The 20,750-nt window shown below is 47.6% G+C and overlaps 1 protein-coding gene across 2 annotated transcripts in view; it reads right to left on the bottom strand.

The window, feature by feature from the left end:
• The window catches only part of MED27 (mediator complex subunit 27), a 227,305-nt gene that overhangs the window by 26,824 nt on the left and 179,731 nt on the right, over window positions 1–20,750 (bottom strand). For both annotated transcript variants that reach the window (XM_055400683.2, XM_055400684.2), the window contains exon 5: window positions 3,505–3,612. In XM_055400683.2, coding sequence (XP_055256658.1) covers window positions 3,505–3,612 — 108 coding nt within the window. The remainder of the gene's footprint in view (window positions 1–3,504; window positions 3,613–20,750) is intronic.

Genomic DNA, 20,750 nt, shown 5'->3' with positions numbered 1-20,750 from the left:
GCCTCCTCTGTGCTTTACTTATAACCAAAGACCCTGACGCTGGGACAGAATGAGGGCGGGAGGAGACGGGGACGACAGGGATGAGATGGCTGGATGGCATCACTGACTCAACGGACATGAGTTTGGGTGGGCTCCGGGAGTTGGTGATGGACAGGGAGGCCTGGCGTGCTGCAGTTCATGGGGCTGCAAAGAGTCGGACACGACTGAGCGACTGAACTGAAGTGGTGACGTCAGTCCCTGCTGCTTTGTCTAGTACCCATCTCTAATGTCCTTCTTTGTTTCCTGTCTCTAATTTCTGACTCTCCATTCTTCCATCACAGCTGAAGCATTTTCACATCCCCAGGGGGCTGTTTCATTATCCCCTCCCACACAGTATCACGCTACTGTGTTCCAGGCCCTGATGTGTATCCACAGGAGGGAAAGACACTCAGGACAGAGCCGGGGCCCTTGAGGGGATGCTGGCAGGTGGAGGCTTGAGAACTGGATGTGTGTGTGACTGGGGGCAGGTTCCTTATCAGAAACGTGAGTCTAACAGTGGTCCCTAGGACTCTGTGACCGCTGGAGGTTAAGTCTGCTCTGTACAAGGCTGACCGGAACAAACATGGAATATACTGGTGTTTTCATTAACGACGAGGTGGACAGGTCAACAAACGACTGGGATGTACTGGTCCCAGTACCAGAGAATGCCTGTTCAGAACACTGCGGGGGAAGAATGATGATGATAATCTGTGCTGTAAGCTGAGGGAAACCCAGGCCTGCCATCTCTGGAGCCCGTGCGTATAGAAGAGGCCTCCACGGGAAGGGGTACGGGACGAGGAGAGAGAAGACATTCGGTCAGTGCAAAGGGAAGAGTAAGTATGTCAGTGGAGCAGGAGGTGCAAACACCCCAGGTCAAGGGCGCAGAGCAGGTGAAGTTAAGCGTGTGGAAGAACTGGAACGTTCTGAGAGCCACAAGGCGCACACAAGGCCGGAAGGTAGGACAAAGCATGTGCAGAGAATGACGGCAGATGAGGGCAGGGCAGGGGCAGGCGCTGGACCACTAGGCGTTTCTGTGTCTTGCTAAGGGGTCTGGATTTTATTCTGCAAGCCAGAGACTTCAGAAGGGTGTTTTGCCAAATACCAATGTCACGACATGCTCCAAGAATAAAGAAAGAAAAAAAAAAAACGGATGGTCAAACTGGTCAGGAAAAGATTGCATACTACATACCCGTCTTGGGAGATTCACGAGGCACATGGGCAAGCTCCAGTCTCTAAGAATTTCTACAATAAAGAGTCCCGTTGCACTTTCTCTAACCCCGAGTTTCCCAAACTCTTTCGATCATGGACTGCTTCGTGCCCAACATCTACTGACATGCCACTTCTCTGCTCTGGGCAATGGGGAGATGGCAGAGAGCAAGAAATCACCCCTGACTGTGTGTTTCAGGAAGACGGCTCTGGAGGCCAAGTGAAGGACGGACGGGGGAGGGAAGCAGGACTAGACACAGGAAGTGAGAAGGCCAAGGCTGCAACTTGGAGAAACAAGGAGAACTGAGGAGAAGTGGAGATGGACGGGAGGCGCCCGGCTGCAGGGATAAAGAGGGAGACTCGCCAGAGCCTGCCAACAGACTCTGAACAGAGGAGGCAGGCCTGAGCAGTTGGCTGGCACAGTCACCCTGCGTGAGGACCGGCCCAGGAGTGTTGAGGCTGATTTTGGACAGGCTGAGCCTGAGGTCCAGCTGGGGAGGAGGTCTGACTCTGACACACATCAGCTGGGATCTCTACGAGGGGATGCGGGAAACCACAGGGACTTGAGGGTGGCTGCAGTGGGGAGGGAACCCCTGGGGAGTCTAGGAGTCAAGTGGGTAGAGGGGAGGAAAGGAACCACCTCAAACAGCTGAGGAGGAGAAATCAGAGAGAAATTCTAGAACATATACACGTGAGACTGTTCTCTAACTCCTGGATTTAAGTGTAGAATAAAAATAACACTAGTTATCATTTACTGAGTATCAACTAGGTGGCAAAGCCCTTGCATGACTTTGGACACTTTCAGTGTGGGGCAGCTGAATAAACGTCATGTTAAGACTGACGTGGACACTGCAGAGTAGGCAAAACCCCTACTCCTTACACTCTAAGTGCAGAGCGTGCTTCACTTGTGTCCTGAACCCAGTTTCTCTTCTAGTACACAGCTTTTATATATTTGTAAGTCCTCGGAGAGCACAGGCTGGGAATCACACCAGGGGTGACTATGAAGCTGCAAATCACGAAGAGAGGTCACAGGAATGACCACTGACTCAGGCTCTGGGCGAGGGTTTCCCCGGCCCTGTTTTGCCTCTTGCTGTTGCGAAGGAGTTCAGGATTTCTCGCTTAGACTCGCCATCAGAGTTGATGAGTCACCCACACCATGGGTCGTGCTTGCCCCGATTATCTACTGTATTCTCCGCCCTTGCTCCAGAGGCATTTTGGTCTTTCCAAAAAGAAGGGGGAAAGCTTCCCTTGAGGAATGCTTTCCTCTCCATGGGGAGATTCATGAGAACTTGGCAGAGCCCTGGGAGTGAGAGTAGCTGCCCACAGTGACAACACTGGAGCGGAATGTGGAAATTTGAAAATGCTGGGTTCCTTGATCAAAATACAGACCTCGTTACTGTATGGGTCACACCCCTCGCGTAACGCACAGGTGGTGCTAAGCTACATTCGTCACCTGTTTTTGGAGATCGTCCCATCCTCATTATAACATGGCTGTTGGGTGCTAAGTGCTGGCACTAACAAACGTTTACATTTTAACAGGATTCATGAAAAGAAGGGAAAGCTCCAGGGAGAGGGGAAGACGGAGGCGCAGTGCCAGAAGTGACCAGGGCGTACCTGGGTGGGTTTCTCTGGCAGAATGCTCATTACGCTCTGGAAGCAAACACAAATGAAGCCTGTCGGCTCCTATTAGCATCCTCTTGTGCTCGATCTCCATATGGAGAGTGTGCAGTTGAGGGAAATCAGGGGTTCACACAGGTGAACGTCCCATGAAACAGCTCACCCACAGAAATAACTCATCTTTTTTCAACAGCAGTATTCAACATGCACTGCTATGGACAAGCAACCCTCAGTTTTGAGGAAAAAGACGGTCAGCAGGCTGTGTGTCAGACTAACTTGAATTTTCCTCGGGCAAAATGCTGAACCCTGGGCTACTGATGTGCTGCATGACTAGGCGGAGGGGGAAAAAAAAGGAAAGAAAAGAAAGAAATCCATTTCCTCAGAAGACACATTTAATGAGGCAACTGGGGTCCAAGGTGATAAATCAGAAATTCAACTAAGGGTATCAGGCTTAAAGGAAAAAAGCAGCAGCTTGATGAAAAATGCAAGGGGAGAGAGAGAAATGTTTTTCGTAAAGCGTTCAGCTTCACACTGATAACCCTACGCTTGTTGATCATCTCAGCTGTGATTGCCAGTGCTCAGTGTCATGCATCTGGGACCTGACGACACCTGTTCTGGGACACAGAGAACAAAAGAGGAAACTAAAGACGCCAGCGTGCTTACCTTGCCGTCTTCCGTGTGGACGTTTTCGTTATACCCCTTCACTATTGTTCGATCAATGAACAGGCTCCGCATGACGACGATCACTTTCAACACCTTTCCCAAGGTCACCTGGCAAAACACAGGGGGGCAAACATGAATGCTCACCCCTGAACATGCAAACCACACAAGCTGGGCAAAACAATGAGAAGAAAACCACCTCTGTCTGCTTCTGAGAGAGGCACCAGTGGACGTGTGGAGAAAGGCAGGAATGGTGGTCATCCCTTGTGCCAGCCTCCTAAGGCATTTAAGGTGGTGCAGGTCCCAACTCATCTAACTACCCTGAATTTACTTATAATTTTGACTTATAAACTCTCAGAATAAGTTCTAAATGTCTGTTCCCTGGATAAAGCAAATTTCCCTTTTATTTTTTTCTGTCTTAAGATTACTTTCTTGAAAGGTGAGCCTATGACAGTGGCCATGCAGGAGTCAGTGAGCGCATCTGCTTTCGTATGCTGTAATGGCCCTTGGCGCGCTCTCGGAATACGCAGACAGGGCGACACAGAGAGATTAAGGCAGACACCTGATGCCCCCGGTTGAACTATTTTTGACAGCTGGTGGGAAAGTGGAGCAGTTCTGAAGGTAAATGAAAAGTAGTTGAGTTTTATTTCAAAAAAAAACCATGATCCTGTAAATACGTTTAAGCATTTTTCCTCTCTTAGAACCCAAGCACCAGGACTCCCCTGGTGGTCCAGTGGTTAAGACTGTGCTTCCAGTGCAGGGGTACAGGTTCTATCCCTGCCTGGGGGACGAGGATCTGGCAGGCCATGGGGTGTGGCCAAGGGCAAACAAACATTACCAACACCGTCTGTAAAAAGTGCAGTTTCATATATGCCAGGGGCGAGTGGCTTCCCAGGTGGCTCAGTAGGTAAGAATCTGCCTGGCAATGTTGGAGGCGCTCGTTCAATGCCTGGGTCAGAAAGCTCCCCTCGAGTAGGTAATGGGAACCCACTCCAGCATTCTTACCAGGAGAATCCAATGGACAGAGAAGCCTGGTGGGCTACAGTCCATGGGGTCGCAAAGAGTCGGACCAGACTGAGACTCTAAACCACCACAAAGGGGAAAATAACCTGATCTGCCTGCTGAGCAGATGCAGCCCTCAAGAGAGACGGCTCCTTCCATTCTTTAAGGGGCCCACATAACCCTTCCAATACTCTGTCAGGCCTCTCCTTTTCATCTCCCAGATGAGACCCTAAAGACAGACTGGGCACAGGACCCAAACCAAGGCCCACCATCTGGGCTGTTCCGTGAAGCTCTGGCATCACAGAACGAGCTACAGGGAACCCTATGGGCTCAGACCAGAGTCTTCCCAAAAACAGCACTCCTGATGTTGCAACGCCAACGTGCAGGCCGTTTCAGGGGTTGCCACCTCCAGCCAGCCTTTCCATATTCCCCATTTCCTAGTTTTTACCCTCAGTTCAGTTCAGTTGCTCAGTTGTGTCCGACTCTTTGAGACCCCATGAAACGCAGCACGCCAGGCCTCCTTGTCCATCACCAACTCCCGGAGTTCACCCAAACCCATGTCCACTGAGTAAGTGATGCTATACAGCCATCTCATCCTCTGTCATTCCGTTCTCCTCCTGCCCTCAATCTTTCCCAGCATCAGGGTCTATTCACATGTGTCAGTTCTTCGCATCAGGTGACTAAAGTACTGGAGTTTCGGCTTTAGCATCAGTCCTTCCAATGAACACCCAGGAATGATTTCCTTTAGGATGGATTGGTAGGATCGCCTTGCAGTGGAACACCCAGGAATGATTTCCTTTAGGATGGATTGGTAGGATCGCCTTGCAGTCCAAAGGACTCTCAAAAGTCTTCTCCAACACCACAGTTCAAAAGCATCAATTCTTCAGCGCTCAACTTTCTTTATACTCCAACTCTCATATCCATACATGACTACTGGAAAAATCATAGTCTTAACTAGACGGACCTTTGTTGGCAAAGTAACGTCTCTGCTTTTGAATATGCTGTCTAGGTTGGTCACACCTTTTCTTCCAAGGAGTGAGTGTCTTTTAATTTCATGGCTGCAATCACCATCTGCAGTGATTTTGGAGCCCCAAAAGAGAAAGTCTGACACTGTTTCCATTGTTTCTCCATCTATTTGCCATGAATTGATGGGACCAGTTGCCATGATCTTGGTTTTCTGAATGTGGAGCTTTAAGTCAACCTTTTCACTCTCCTCTTTCACTTTCATCAAGAGGCTTTGTAGTTCCTCTTCACTTTCTGCCATAGGGTGGTGTCATCTGCATATCTGAGGTTATTGGTATTTCTCCTGGCAGTCTTGATTCCAATTTGTGCTTCCTCCAGCCCAGTGTTTTTCATGATGTACTCTGCATAGAAGTTAAATAAGCAGGGTGACAATATACAGCCTTGATGTACTCCTTTTCCTATTTGGAACCAGTCTGTTGTTCCATGTCCAGTTCTAACTGTTGCTTCCCTGACCTGCATACAGGTTTCTCAAGAGGCAGGTCATGTGGTCTGGGATTCCCATCTCTTTCAGAGTTTTCCACAGTTTATTGTGATCCACACAGTCAAAGGCTTCAGCATAGTCAATAAAGGAGAAGTAGATGTTTTTCTGGAACTCTCCTGCTTTTCTGATGATCCATCGGATGTTGGCAATTTGATCTCTGGTTCCTCTGCCTTTTCTAAAACCAGCCTGAACATCTGGAATTTCACAGTTCACGGATAGTTGAAGCCTGGCTTGGAGAATTTTGAGCATTACTTTACTAGCGTGTGACATGAGTGCAATTGTGCGATAGTTTGAGCATTCTTTGGCATTGCCTTTCTTTGGGATTGGAATGAAAACTGACCTTTTCCAGTCCTGTGGCCACTGGTGACTTTCCCAAATTTGCTGACATATTGAGTGCAGCACTTTGACAGCATCATCTTTACCTTACCATGCCCAACAACAACAGTTCCTCTCCTTGATCAATCCTGGGTGTTGGTGAACGTTACTAACACTGGGTTCCTTCAATAATGCTGAGTTGATCTCTATTTCTATATGCCCTCAATGGTACAGAATACAAAAAGGTTAAGAAAAAGACAAGGTACTTTTGTTTATATTTAAGAGAATGTTCATCACCGAAGAACTGATGCTTTTGAACTGTGGTGTTGGAGAAGACTCTTGAAAGTCCCCTGGACTGCAAGGAGATCCAACCAGTCCATTCTAAAGGAGATCAGTCCTGGGTGTTCATTGGAAGGACTGATGCTAAAGCTGAAACTCCAGTACTTTGGCCACCTCATGCGATGAGTTGACTCACTGGAAAAGACTCTGATGCTGGGAAGGATAGGGGGCGGGAGGAGAAGGAGACGACAGAGAATGAGATGGCTGGATGGCATCACCGACTCGATGGACATGGGTTTGAGTGAACTCCAGGAGTTGGTGATGGACAGGGAGGCCTGGCGTGCTGTGGTTCATGGGGTCGCAGGGAGTCAGACACAACTGAGCGACTGAACTGAACTGAAAAGAATGTTAATAAAAGCATCTTACATCTGCATTGTATTTTTGAATTCTGCTACACCATGTAACATTCAATGGGTCATTTCTTGTAAAATGGGAAATCACTATTTAAGGATGCCAATAAACCTCCACGGCAGGAACAGAAACTGCCTTTAATTTACGTGTAGTCTTCAAAGGAAAAGAGGGAAGGAAAGGAACCCAGTTATAGTTTGGTAGTCATAAGCACTGAAGTCCCTCCCATCAAGAAGCTTCCACAAGCCTCTTAGCCTTCTCTATCAGAGGGCAGACAAAATGAACACCACAATCACAGAAAACTAATCAAAAAGATCACATGGACCACAGCCTTGCCTAACTCAATGAAACTAGGAGCCATGCTGTATAGGGCCACCCAAGACAGATGGGTCATGGTGGAGAGTTCTGACAAAACATGGTCCACAGGAGAAGGCAATGGCAACCCACTTCAGTATTCTTGCCTTGAGAACCCCATGAACAGTATGAAAAGGCAAAATGATAGGACACTGAAAGATGAACTCCGCACGTCAGTAGGTGCCCAGTAGGCTACTGGAGAAGAGTGGAGAAATAACTCCAGAAAGAATGAAGAGATGGAGCCAATGCAAAAAACAACACCCAGCTGTGGATGTGGCTGGTGATGGAAGTAGAGTCCAATGCTACAAAGAGCAATACTGCATAGGAACCTGGAATGTTAGGTCCATGAATAAAGGTAAATTGGAAGTGGTAAAACAGGAGATGGCAAGAGTGAATATCAACATTTTAGGCATCAGTGAACTAAAATCAACTGGAATGGACGAATTTAATTCAGATGACCATTATATCTGCTACTGTGGGCAAGAATCCCTTAGAAGAAATGCAGTAGCCCTCATAGTCAACAAAAGAGTCCAAAATGCAGTACTTGGGTGCAATCTCAAAAACAAAAGAATGATCTCTGTTCATTTCCAAGGCAAACCATTCAATATCATAGTAATCCAAGTCTGTGCCCCAACCACTAATGCTGAAGAAGCTGAAGTTGAACGGTTCTATAAAGACTTACAAAATCTTCTAGAACTAACACCCAAAAAAGATACCCTTTTCATCATAGGGGATTGGAATGCAAAAGTAAGAAGTCAAGAGATACCTGGAGTAACAGGCAAGTTTGACCGTGGAGTACAAAATGAAGCAGGGCAAAGGCTAACAGAGTTTTGCCAAGACAACGCACTGGTCATAGCAAACATCCTCTTCCAACAACACAAGAGATGACTTGACACATGGCCAGCACCAGATGGTCAATACCGTAATGAGATTGATTATATTCTTTGCAGCCAAACATGGAGAAGCTCTATACAGTCAACAAAACAATATCTGAGCTTACTGTGCCTCAGATCATGGCTCCTTATTCCAAAATTCAGGCTTAAATTGAAGAAAGTAGGGAAAACCACTAGAACATTCAGGTACAATCTAAATCAAATCCCTTACAATTATACAGTGGAAGTGACAAATAGATTCAAGGGATTAGATCTGATAAGACTGCCTGAAGAACTTGGATGGAGGTTTGTAACATCATACAGGAGGCTGTGACAAAACCATCCCCAAGAAAAAGAAATGCAAAAAGGCACAATGGTTGTCTGAGAAGGCCTTACAAATAGCTGAGAAAAGAAGAGAAGTGAAAGGCAAAGGAGGAAAGGAAAAATATATCCATCTATCTGAAGGCAGAGTTCCAAACGATAGTAAGGAGAGATAATAAAGACTTCCTAAATGATCAATGCAAAGAAATAGAGGAAAACAATAGAATGGGAAAGACTAGAGATCTCTTCAAGAAAATTAGAGATACCAAGGGAACATTTCATGCAAAGACAGGCTCAAGAAAGGACAGAAATGGTATGGACCTGACAGAAGCAGAAGATATTAAGAAGAGATGGCAATAATACACAGAAGAACTATACAAAAAAGATCTTCATGATCCAGATAACCACAATGATGTGATCACTCACCTAGAGCCAGACATCCTGGAATGCAAAGTCTATTGCACTTTAGGAAGTGTCACTACGAACAAAGCTAGTGGAGGTGATGGAATTCCAGTTGAGCTACTTCAAATCCTAAAAGAAGATGCTGTGAAAGTGCTGGTCACATATGTCAGCAAATTTGGAAACCTCAGCAGTGGCCAAATTTTCCAAATTTGGAAAACCTCCCAGCAGACCAGGAAAGGTCAGTTTTCATTCCAGTCCCAAAGAAAGGCGATGCCAAAGAATGTTCAAACTACTGCACAATTGCACTCATCTCACATGCTAGCAAAGAATGCTTAAAATTCTCCAAGGCTCAACAGTATGTGAACTGTGAATTTCCAGATGTTCAAGCTGGATTTAGAAAGGTAGAGAAACCAGAGAACAAACTGTCAACATCTGTTGGATCACTGAGAAAGCAAGAGAGTTCCAGAAAAACATCTACTTCTGCTTCACTGACTATGCTAAAGCCTTGACTATGTGGATCACAACAAACTATGGAAAATTCTTCAAGAGATGGGAATACCAGACCACCTTATCTGCCTCCTGAGAAATATATATGTAGGTCAAGAAGCAACAGTTAGAACTGAACATAGAACAATGGAGTGGTTCAAATTGGGAAAGGAGTATGTCAAGGCTATATATTGTCACCCTGCTTCTTTAACTTACATGCAGAGTACTTCATGCAAAATGCTGGGCTGGATGAAGCACAAGTTGGAATCAAGACTGCCGGGAGAAATATCAATAACCTCAGATGTGCAGATGACACCACCCTTACAGCAGAAAGTGAAGAGAAAATGAAGAGCCTTTTGATGAAAGTGAAAGAGCAGAGTGAAATAGCTGGCTTAAAACTCAGCATTCAAAACACTAAGATCATGGCATCTGGTCCCGCCACTTCATGGCAAATAGATGGGGAAACAATGGAAACAGTGACAGACTTAATATTCTTGGGCTCCAAAATCACTGTGGACAGTGACTGCAGCCACAAAATTAAAAGATGCTTGCTCCTTGGAAGAAAAGCTATGACCAACCTAGACAGCATAATCAAAAGCAGAGACATTACTCTGCAGACAAAGGTCCATCTGGTCAAGGCTACGGTTTTTCTAAGCTAGGTACGGATGTGAGAGTTGGACCATGAAGAAGGCTGAGCACTGAAGAACTGACGCTTTTGAACCGTGGTCTGGAGAAGACTCTTGACGGTCCCTTGGACTGCAGGGAGATCAAACCAGTCAATCCTAAAGGTCTGTGGACCTAACAGAAACAGAAGATATTAAGAACAGGTGGCAAGAATACACAGAAGAACTATACAAAAGAGATCTTCATGACCCAGATGACCACAACAGTGTAATCAGTCACCTAGAGCCAGACATCCTAGAGTGCGAAGTCAATTCCTAAAGGAAATCAAGTACGTACTGCAGCCCAATATTCATATTAATATAGTCCTAATTAATATTAATATCAACAATTCCTAAAGGAAATCAGTCCTGAATATTTATTGGAAGGACTGATGCTGAAGCTGAAGCTCCAATACCTTGGCCACCTATGTGGTCTTTCTCACTGGAAAAGACCCTGATGCTGGGAAAGATTGAAGGCAGGAGGAGAAGGGGATGACAGAGGATGAGATGGTTGGATGGAATCACTGACTCGATGGACATGAGTTTGGGCAGGCTCCGGGAGTTGGTGAAGGACAGAGAAGCCCGGTATGCTGCAGTCCATGGGGTTGCAGAGTCAGACACAACCGAGCGACTGAATTGAACAGAACTGAAGTCATAAGCACTGAAGTTAATTGTGTCTTGCTGGGCCACAGTGACAGTCCAGCACACCTCCTCCAACAACCATTTCCAACACAGTTTAAGTCTCTTTGCTAATCATAGAATTTCTTAGAATTTCTGCTAATAAGCAGAAAACTGAGCAACTATTTCCTTAAAAGAATCAAGATCTAACTGACTTTAACGGATAAAAAGAGAATTTTGATATTGTAAAGTTAACTAATAGTAAGAGTTAATAAAGGTTTACTAGGGAACAATCTAAAATTAGAGAAAAAAAGGAATAAATTGTTTATAGTCTTTGCATCCAAAAAGAATCACCATTAACATTTGGGGTACTTCCTTTTAATCTTTGTACTATCAAAGATTCATGGGTTTTTAATTTTTCACATGTTTATAACTGAAACTAAATATATAATTTCAAGTCAAAACTTTATTTTAAATTATGATATGAGCATTGTTCCATATTGCTGTGCAGTCTTCAAGAATGGCAAGACCTGTGGGTCTAGCATTCTACTGAGTGGATTTACTATAATTTCTTTAACCTATCGTTGGGCAGTAGTCGCTTCCTAATTTTCCCTAATATTGGGCTGCAATGTATACTTTTGATTCACCTGGCTTTTGCTGTGTTTGGGAGTATTTCCTGATAGGTTTGTAAAGCTGTAATTTACTGGGGTGAACAGTACGAATGTTTTAAAGCTTCTGATACAATCTACCAACTGCTAACCATAAGGGTTAAGAACACTACTGTCTGCTCTCCAGTCTCATCAGCAATGGGTGCTATTAAAACGTAAGTTCCTGGGACAGCAAGGACATCAAACCAGCCAGTCCTAAAGGAAATCAACCTTGCCTCTTCACTGGAAAACTGACGCTAAAGCACCAATACTTTGGTCACCTGATGCGAGCAGCCAACTTAGTGGAAAAGACCCTGATGCTGGGAAAGGCTGAGGGCAAGAGGAGAAGGGAAGAGCGGAGGATGAGATGGTTGGACGGCATCACTGACTGGACGGATGTGAATCTGAGCAAACTCCAGGAGATAGTGGAGGACAGAGGGACCTGGTGTGCTGCAGTCCATGGGTTCGCAAAGAGTCGCACACAACTTAGCGACTGAACAACAGGAAAACCACAACAGAACAAAATAATATCCACCCCCCGCCCAGAAGTACTGACTTACTTTCTTTAAACCTTTTATTATGGAAGCCTGAAAAGAAAACATACAAAAGGAGATGAAATAGTATAAAGAACCTCCGTGGACCCACCCCAATGGCAACAACTCTGGGCAGATTTGTTTTACTTACACCCTCACCTACTTTTCCCTTCCTGTTTTATCTGGAAACAAATAACAGCCAAGATATCACTTTATCTGTAAATACTTCAGTCTGGATCTCTGAAAGAGGAGGGTTCTGAAAACAATCAAAACAGATAGCCATGCTACCACTCCACATCTGAAACAATAAGAGGAATTCTCCAGTGTTATCAAATCTGCAGGTCAGTCAGTGTTCACAACAGTCTCACAAAGGCCACATTTTAAAAAAGTTTGCTCGACTTGGGATCTGAATACGGTCCACACCTTGTGAGTGGCTGACGTCTCAAAAGTCTCTCCTAAACTAAAAATTTCTCTTTATCCGCTCCTCCCCATCTTATCTGTTGAAGAAACCGGCTCATTTTCTCTACAGAGCTGTCCAGCCTGGACTTTGCTGACGGCGTCCTGGCGGTGTAACCTTACATGGGCTTCCTTACTCTGCGCTTCCTGTAAACTGGTAATTACATGAGATGCGGGCTTGTTTACTGTTATTGTTATTTTTGGCAGGACTGCTTCACGGGGGTGTCAGTCTGCCAACAGGAAGCATGGGAGGTCAGGCATCTCAGCGTGTGATGCTGGCAGCTGCTGACCCATTAAATTCACCAGGGGTTATAGATGGTTGCACTCCAAGGGGATCACCCAGCCTTCAGGTATTAGCTGGAATACTTTTGTAAAGAAAAACTCCACCTACCTACTAATTGGTCACCTCATAGGCAAATTTATTATATAGGAAAGACAGGTTAAAGGTCAGTTCTTTCCATTTATCTGCCAGTTTTCAAATAATGCATCAGTTCTCTAGTTTACTTCCAATATATCAACAGATGGGTTAGCTTTTCCCCCTTAACATTACTATAAACTCAAAAAGTGAGGCAGACCTGACATATATGTATCTGATGCAATTCTTTGTGCGGATGCTCGAACTGTCCTGGCTGTGGCCTGTGGGCATCCCTGTGAGGTCGTCACCCTGGTCTCCGTGACGGCTTCCTTGCTCTCTGGTATGCGGTACTCCAGGCCTGTAGGTTGTAACCCTGGTCTCTGTGACAGTTGCTGTCTTGTACACGATACTCCAGGCCTGTCCTGGGCAAGTCCCACCTGAGGTCACAAATCAGCCACTTCCATTAGCAGCTCTGGTTCTTTTCGTGGGAAATGGTATTTCAAGTCCACAACCAGGGCAAGCGGGGCAGATCATTGTTCAACAGGTTAAGACTTCTGTTTTGCATCTTATGAGTCTGGACTAGGATAGTTTTTCCTTTACCACACCCCTTTTTTTTCTTATCCTCTGTTCATTTATATACTGCGGTTTAAGTGTTTTCTTTTCTAAACACGAGATTCTACCGGCGTCCCGCTCCCTCAACCAATCATACTTCCCACCTCCACGCCTGCCCTCAGCCAGTCACACTCCCCCCAATCCCCTGCCTGGTCGCTCCAGAGTCCTGGGACAGACTCTCCATGCCCCGCTCCCGTGCCACAGCTTCACCTGGAAGGGAGGGCACATGCATGTCGGAAGCTCACCAAGAGCATCTCTTCGGCTATGCCTCTCCTGAGCTGGATGCTTCCGGACCTTCGGTGCTATGAAGCCTGGCTCTGGTTCACTTTTATTCTCTCTCAAACCTGTCGTGTGCTATGAAGTTTATCAAATCTCATTTTTTAAGTCAGAAAGGACTCTGGTAGTCAACTAGGCTGAAAATGCACAGACTTATTATGGCCTTTTGCATTTTTAACGTGATCACAATGAAACTACACATGCAATTTTGAAGCTCAACGTTTCGAGGCTTTGGAATCAGATGCATCTGGAATGAGGTCTGGGCTCTGCTACGGGAGAGCTTGGCCCCATCACTTGCCTTCTCTGAAAGTCAGTTTCCTCCATCTGATGGAGATACCAAGAGTGCCCTCTGAAAACGACCCCGAGGAGTCGAAGAGGCAATTCACTGAAAGGGGTGCGGCAGAGGGCCCGGCACAGACTACGTTCCTGGGGCAGTCCTCACTGCTCGGCCCACACCCTCGTCTGGACTTGGCAGAGGTGAAATGATCTGAAGCTAGTTAACATCAAAGCTGGAACAAGAACGGTCACTGCCTCTGGTCCAGTGAAACTACCACTTACGCTAATCTGCCCTCCTGCTGCCACATCTGGGCAAAAGGGATGCTGCAGAGAGGGGGAGCCAGCTGTGTGGGCCCTGAAGTTCGAACAAAAGCACGCTCCTGTTGAATGGCTGCTAAGAGTTGGAAAGCCTGAGGTGCGGGTGCTGTGGGGACGGGCCGAGACTGCCATGGGGGCTGACCTCGCTGACTTCCAAAGAAGGCCACTGACTATGAAGGTCAAGTGCACTGGACTCTGGGTTGCACCTGCCACTTACAGGCAGGGTGACCAAGGGCAAGTCCAGCCACCTCTGGTGCCTGTTCACTCAGCTGTGAAGTGCAGAGGGGCCTGCTGTGCAAAGAGATGGGACGATCCTTGGGAGACACATGGCCGTGGGCATAGTGAGTCACACAATGCACCAGCCATCAGCCTTCATTCAACTCAGAGGTGATGCAGCTGAGAGGGTCCCATGAGCCCTTCGCGCCCTGGCCCTCGAGAAGGGGCTTTGTGCGCAGAATGTTCTTTCCAGCCTGCGTGATTCACACTCTCGTGTCTGGACTGTGCCAGTTCTAACACACTTGCATGCAGCAGGTTGTAATGACCTGGAGTTTTGGGAGACTGATATGGTGGGGCACCATTTATAGGCCGACGGACACTGTTCCACATACTAGTCAATGCTGGCTGCGGTCGAAGCAACATGTCCAGAGATGGGGCTACAGGTCTGTGCTTGGCAACTGCCATGGGATCCCACAAATAACGCTAATGCCATCTGGTAATGAAGCAGGCTTGTGGTTGCCAAGGTAACCCTCTGTACTGAGCAGCTCTCTCACCAGCCCTCCAGCACTGGTCCCCGTGCGTTCACATGGCAAGTCGTGAAGTCAAGGGGAGCACTGTGCTTCTCCAGAGAGAACCGGGGTGCACTTGGAAATGAAGCCGCTGGGGAGGACCGCCCAGCAGGCCGCCACTCTTCCAGGAAGTGCCCTTAGAGACCTGTCACAGCACCTCCCCTTGCAGGGGTGCTGGAGCTGAATGGGTGTTCTCTGCCGTCTGTTCTCTGGCATTCATCTGCCAAGCGATATGACATTGGGAAATTTTCTAGTTCACTATGGCAAGGCAAGCTACAAGGTGGGAGGCAAGTTGACCAATAGCAAAAATATTTCATTCTGCTCTGCTGCTAACTGCTAACCGATGCAAATGTAACAAATCTGGTAGCTGAGACCAGGGGAGCTGAGAAGGGGAGAGGAGCTAATCACCTGCAAACTCAAGCCCTGGGCTTGTGCAGGGAGCAGGCACCCTGAGCCTGAGCAGAGCTGTCTAGGAAGCAGGGGAGACGAGCTGACCAGAGGCTTATCTGCACCCCAGGTCCAGCACAGAGCCCGTGACTGGGAGGCGAAGCGGGCAGCACAGTATCTGTCACCCAGACAAAGGATGCATGGCTGAGCTCTGCTTTGGGGAAGGGAAACACTGGAAAAAAGAAACAAAGCGACCCCATACACACATTATTCACACATGTCCACAAACGTTATTTTCCAGGTACAAACAAGGTAAAAGCTGGCCATGGACGTGTCTGTAAGGGGTCTGCTGCACTTGCAGTGATGTTTTTCCAAGCATAGTTGGAAAGGGGAAGGGAGAGAGAGGGGCAGATGGGCACCTACAGGAGGTTCAGGAACAGTTCTCAGTATGGAACTGAGAATCTTCCCCTTTGTGCTAATTACAAAGAGAGACAGGGATAAAGGGAGCGAGCCCGACAAGCATTTATTCAGTGAATATAAGTGTGTGTATTGTGTGAAGCTCTGGGTGAGGACACTGATGCAGATTTAGAGCTGCAGTTGTAAAAAAAAGTCACTTTCAACTGTCTCATTTTCAAGGCGGTAAACTGAAGCCTTGAGAGGTTAAGAGGTATCAAATACGGTTCCCGCTTTGAAGGTGTATTAAAGAGCAGAGACATAACTTTGCTGACAAAAGTCCATACAGCTCTCAAAGCTATGGTTTTTCCAGTAGTCATGTATGGATGTGAGAGTTGGACCATAACGAAGGCTGAGCACTGAAAAATTTGATGCTTTTGAACTGTGGTGCTGGAGACTTCAGAGTCCCTTGGACAGCAAGGAGATCAAACCAGTCAATCCTAAAAAATCAACCCTGAATATTCATTGGAAGGACTGATGCTGAACCTGAAGCTCCCATACTATGGCCACCTGACGCTAAGAGCCGACTCACTGGAAAAGACCCTGATGCTGGGAAATATTAAGGGCAGGAGGAGAAGGGGACAACAGAGGATGAGATGGCTGGATGGCATCACCGACTCAATGGACACGAGTCTGAGCAACTGAAGGACAGGTAAGCCTGGTGTGCTGTCGTCCATGTGGTCGCAGAGGGCCGGAGATGAGCCAGTGACTGAAGGACAATAACCCTTGAAGAAAGTGATTAAACTGAGCTGTGCCGGCACTAACTGGGGGGTGCACAGTGCTTTAGCACGTGGGGCTCACTGTGTACCCAAGGAGTTTGGGGAGAAGGTACTGTGTCACTGAGCTGTTGGAAAATGTTTGCTGGGCGCCTGTCCAATTCATCCCACGTTTTGAAAGGAGGGGTTGGTTATACAGATGAGCACTCCCCAGATGATGTCCCACAGAACATTCCTCCAGGAGGTGTTCTTGGAATGTGACCTGGAAAAAGTGTTCCTCCAAACTTTCCTCAGACACCTAGGGGGTCTTCCCTGAATAATATGGACACATCCTTGACTCGAGGACAAGAACCAGGGTGTGCCCACAGGGCTGCGGCTCCCTCCTCCATCTAAGAACCCTGTGATGCGCCCCAGGCAGGTGTCTTACTCTCATTCTTAAAGGAAGGAAGCTAAGGTTTAGACATAATTGAGTGCCAGGTCACAGCTTTTCTGAGCAGGGCCTGCTGCTTGCTATTTCTGCTTTTTGTGCCTGGTCGCTGACCCTACAGAGGCATCTCTAAATCCTAAGACAGGGCCACCACAGAGCCTTGGACCATCTAATCCTCTAACTGCCAGTCATATATTCGGGGACTCTGATAAGTGGCTCAAAATCTTGCTTCACAAGGCTCCTGGCCTCCTTCCCAAATGGTTTTATACTCACACTCCTGACCCCAGCTATTGTTATTGCTGAGTCACTAAATTGTGTCCAACTGGGATTTCCCAGGCAAGAATACCGGAGTGGGTTGCCATTTCCTTCTCCAGGGGATCTTCCCACCTCAGGGATCGAAGATGCGTCTCCTGCATTGGCAGCTGGATTCTCTACCACTGAGCCACCAGGGAAGCCCCAACCCCATCCATTACACGCCACTGAAACACTAGCTTTGACTGATTTTAGTGTTTTGTTGTTTCGCTTCTTTTTGAACTTAGTGCTCTGAATTCTGCACAGCTGCTAGGTATGTGACGTCCTGACAGAACCGTGCTGGCGGATTGTTTCCCTCACAGCAGGCTTCCCAAAGCAGGAGCAGCAAGGGGGACTGGGAGCTCAAGGGAAACCGGCTTCTGTTTCTTTCGAGGAAAACTGTAAAACTGGAAACAGCCAAGGGAAAATGGACACAGACCAACCCTGAAAGGCTGAGGCTCTGGCCAAGCTGAGGTAGAGACAATAAACTTGCCGTCACAGCTGGACGAGGCTGCTGGCACTGCAGAGAGCTAGACAGTAACAAGTCCATCACAAGAAAACGGGCTATGTGACATGGAAACCAGGTCAGACCGAGGGATCCTCTAAGATACAACCAGTATTTCCTATGCTGACGGTCATTTATTTTTTGCTCGGGGCGGTGGGATGGGTTGTGGGGGAGTGGTTCAGGTGTGCCTCTGATGATAAAAATGCAGTTCAGTGTAGTGTGTTTCAAGAAAGGGAAAATCAAACTAGAAGGTAACTTCCAGGGATGGACTAGACTGGAGCTGCGAAGCTGTTACAGCCTCAAGAGGTGAGTTACATCTTCCCTTCTGACAAAGACCCAGGAAAAATAAGACAGATAAACTCACTTTAGGTTCTGCCTACCAACAAGTGAGAAAACCAACTTGCCAGTAAGGCAAGCAAGCTCAAGAGTTAACATGTATAGACTCTGGGAAAAAAAGTAAACCTGAGTTTAGATTTCAGCTCTGCCTCTTCCTGGTGCTGTGTGACTTTTTTTCTTTTTTGGCCATATGAGACGGCTTACAGGATCTCAGTTCTCCAAACCCGTGCCCCCTGCGGTGGCAGCACAGAATCGTGACCACTGGATCCCCAGGGAAGTTCCACGGCTGTGTGACTGTCTGTGTGACTGGACTGTCATTTCCCGGTTTTTTGGCCTGCAGACTCAGGATGAGGCTTTTGGGAGGAGGAAATGACACCAGCCTTGCGAAGGGCTTAGCACTGGGATTCAAACTTGGCATCTGCCATCCATGGTCAGGCTGGGTTACTGCCTCCTTGCCTTTGTCATGGGGGACAGACAGCATAGGGGTTGGGGGAGAGCCAGGGCTTTGGAGCCTGAGAGACCCAAGTTCAAATTTCGCCTCTGCCACGTACAGAGCAGCATGGTAAACCAGTGTGGGTTGGGGAAAACCAGCCTCCGTGAGCTCCCGCTTCCTCTTCTCTAAAACAGAACCCTTTGTAAGGACTGGACGGCCAGTGCTATGAAGTGTCCAGGGGAGGTGCTACCGTCACTCACTGTGTGGGAGCGATTGTTAGTATCGCCGCAGGTCATTCTTTTCAACAATTAGGAAGCACCCTGCCCGATAAGGTGAGGTTTATTTCTCACTAGGTGGCTTATTCCCTGGGTGAGTGACTGTGAATCATCTCCCAAAGGGCCATCAACATTAACACTCCGGGTACTTCTGCTCTTCCTGAATCCATTCGTCTCTTCAATAGTCAACACTGCCCCGGAGGGAGGGGAGTTTCAGCACAGAGGACCTCCTCATTCTCCAGGTCTCATTAGCCATTTTCATGACACGGAAGGGTTAAGAAATAAGTCTGCATTTCATACGATTAAATGCCACCTTCCTCACAGTCCTCCCCTCTCATCTGGCTTCCCGTTCCTCTCAACCACAACAAAATCCACACACGATGTAAAGAAGCAATGTCGTGAAAAATCCCCCGAATTGTCCAAACAGAATTAGTTCGTTTTCATTTATAAAACATACATTCAAGTATATAACTAGAAACCCCTCTGGGAAAAAGGAGAACATGATGGCTGTATAAAAATAGGGCACTGAGATTCCAAAAAGATGTTGCGGCAGTGAAGTGGGAAACGGGTTAGCTGACAAAAGAAGCCGACTACTGTTTTCTCCAACAGGCTGAAACGTGAAGCTTCTCGTAGGGACGTGAAGAGGGATCCTCGTGCATGCACACCCTTTACTTGTCCCCTGCGCTAAGCGTGGCGCAGGAGAGCCACTGCACCCAGCGCGCCTGTCTCACCGGTGGGCCTGCTGCCCAGGAAGCAGCTGCTATGTCCTGTCCTGGACAGAACCAGCTGGCCCAGGGGGAGGTACCATGTCCAAAGGTGGCCCTATGCCGGTCTGACAGAAGGCTCTCCCCATGCTGGCTAGGCCACGTACACTGCCTCCTTCCAGAACCAGGAGAACATGGAGAAGACTGGGAACCGGAAACAGTTCTCGGGTGAGAAGGTGGCTGCGTCGGAAGAAGTGGGGAACGAATGAAGGGTGGGGGATAGGAGGGGAGACGGACCGACAGACGGACACACTGGAACGTGCAGCTGCCTTAGATGGGCAATGGCTTGCCTTCCAGTTCCCCCTGCCTCCTTCCATCTGACAATAACTAGTTAATCTGATACAAGTGCAGGCTAGACATTAGGTTAGCAGATGAAACACTTCAGAGAGCTAAGAGTCTAGTGGAGGAGACAGGCAACAAATCTGTACGTAAATAAAAATGTATGATTTGCAAGGAGTTTTAAGGGAAATAAACAAAAAGGGGACAGCTCAGAGAGATTTAGGGAATACCAATGTGTGCCCCCAAATGACATTTAGATCAGATGATTCAATTATTCATTTGTTCATCCAATTCACTAAAATATTTCTTGGACATCCACTATTGTGCCAAGCACTGGTCTAAGGATTAGAGACAGAGCAGTAAATGAAACGCCTCGGAGGGTGCATGCTTAGGGAGAGGGATGGGCAGACAATAAAGAAACAAAAAACGAGATCCTCGTGGGGCTGGGAAGACAATAAAGCTGGGTGAGGGCTTAGGTTCACACTGGGTGGACACTTACTGCCTAAGGCTGGGCTGGGCTGGGCTGGGCTGTTCGGAGTCCTGCAGGGGGCCCGGCCGTGGGAGGCGCCTGAGCAAAGGCCTTGGGTGGGGTTGGCCTGGGGGGTGGGGGGGCCTGGGAGGGGGCAGGGCAGGCAGCAGAGCGCCAGGTGCCAGGCCACGGCGGGCCAGGGTCTGCTAGCGGCAGCGGCTCTGACAAGGAATGTAGCTGTACTCAGGGTGAAGGGAAGTCAGTGCCAAGAAATGACAGGGCTGATGTGCGTGCTTTAACAAAACATGTCCCTGGCTGCTTGGTGGCGAGATCAAGAGAAGAAACGGGGGCCATAAGAGAGGACAGTGACAGCTCTGACTGGGGCCAAGGCGGCAGGAGACACCGATCAAATCCAGAGAGAATGAAGAGCAAC

The sequence above is a fragment of the Moschus berezovskii genome, chromosome 11 (assembly GCF_049115385.1).
Source record: "Moschus berezovskii isolate FMDL1 chromosome 11, NW_MosBer_1.0, whole genome shotgun sequence".
Classification (NCBI taxonomy): domain Eukaryota; kingdom Metazoa; phylum Chordata; class Mammalia; order Artiodactyla; family Moschidae; genus Moschus; species Moschus berezovskii.
The sequence above is the reverse complement of the archived record's forward strand: the minus strand, read 5'-3'. Positions and strand labels throughout refer to the sequence as shown.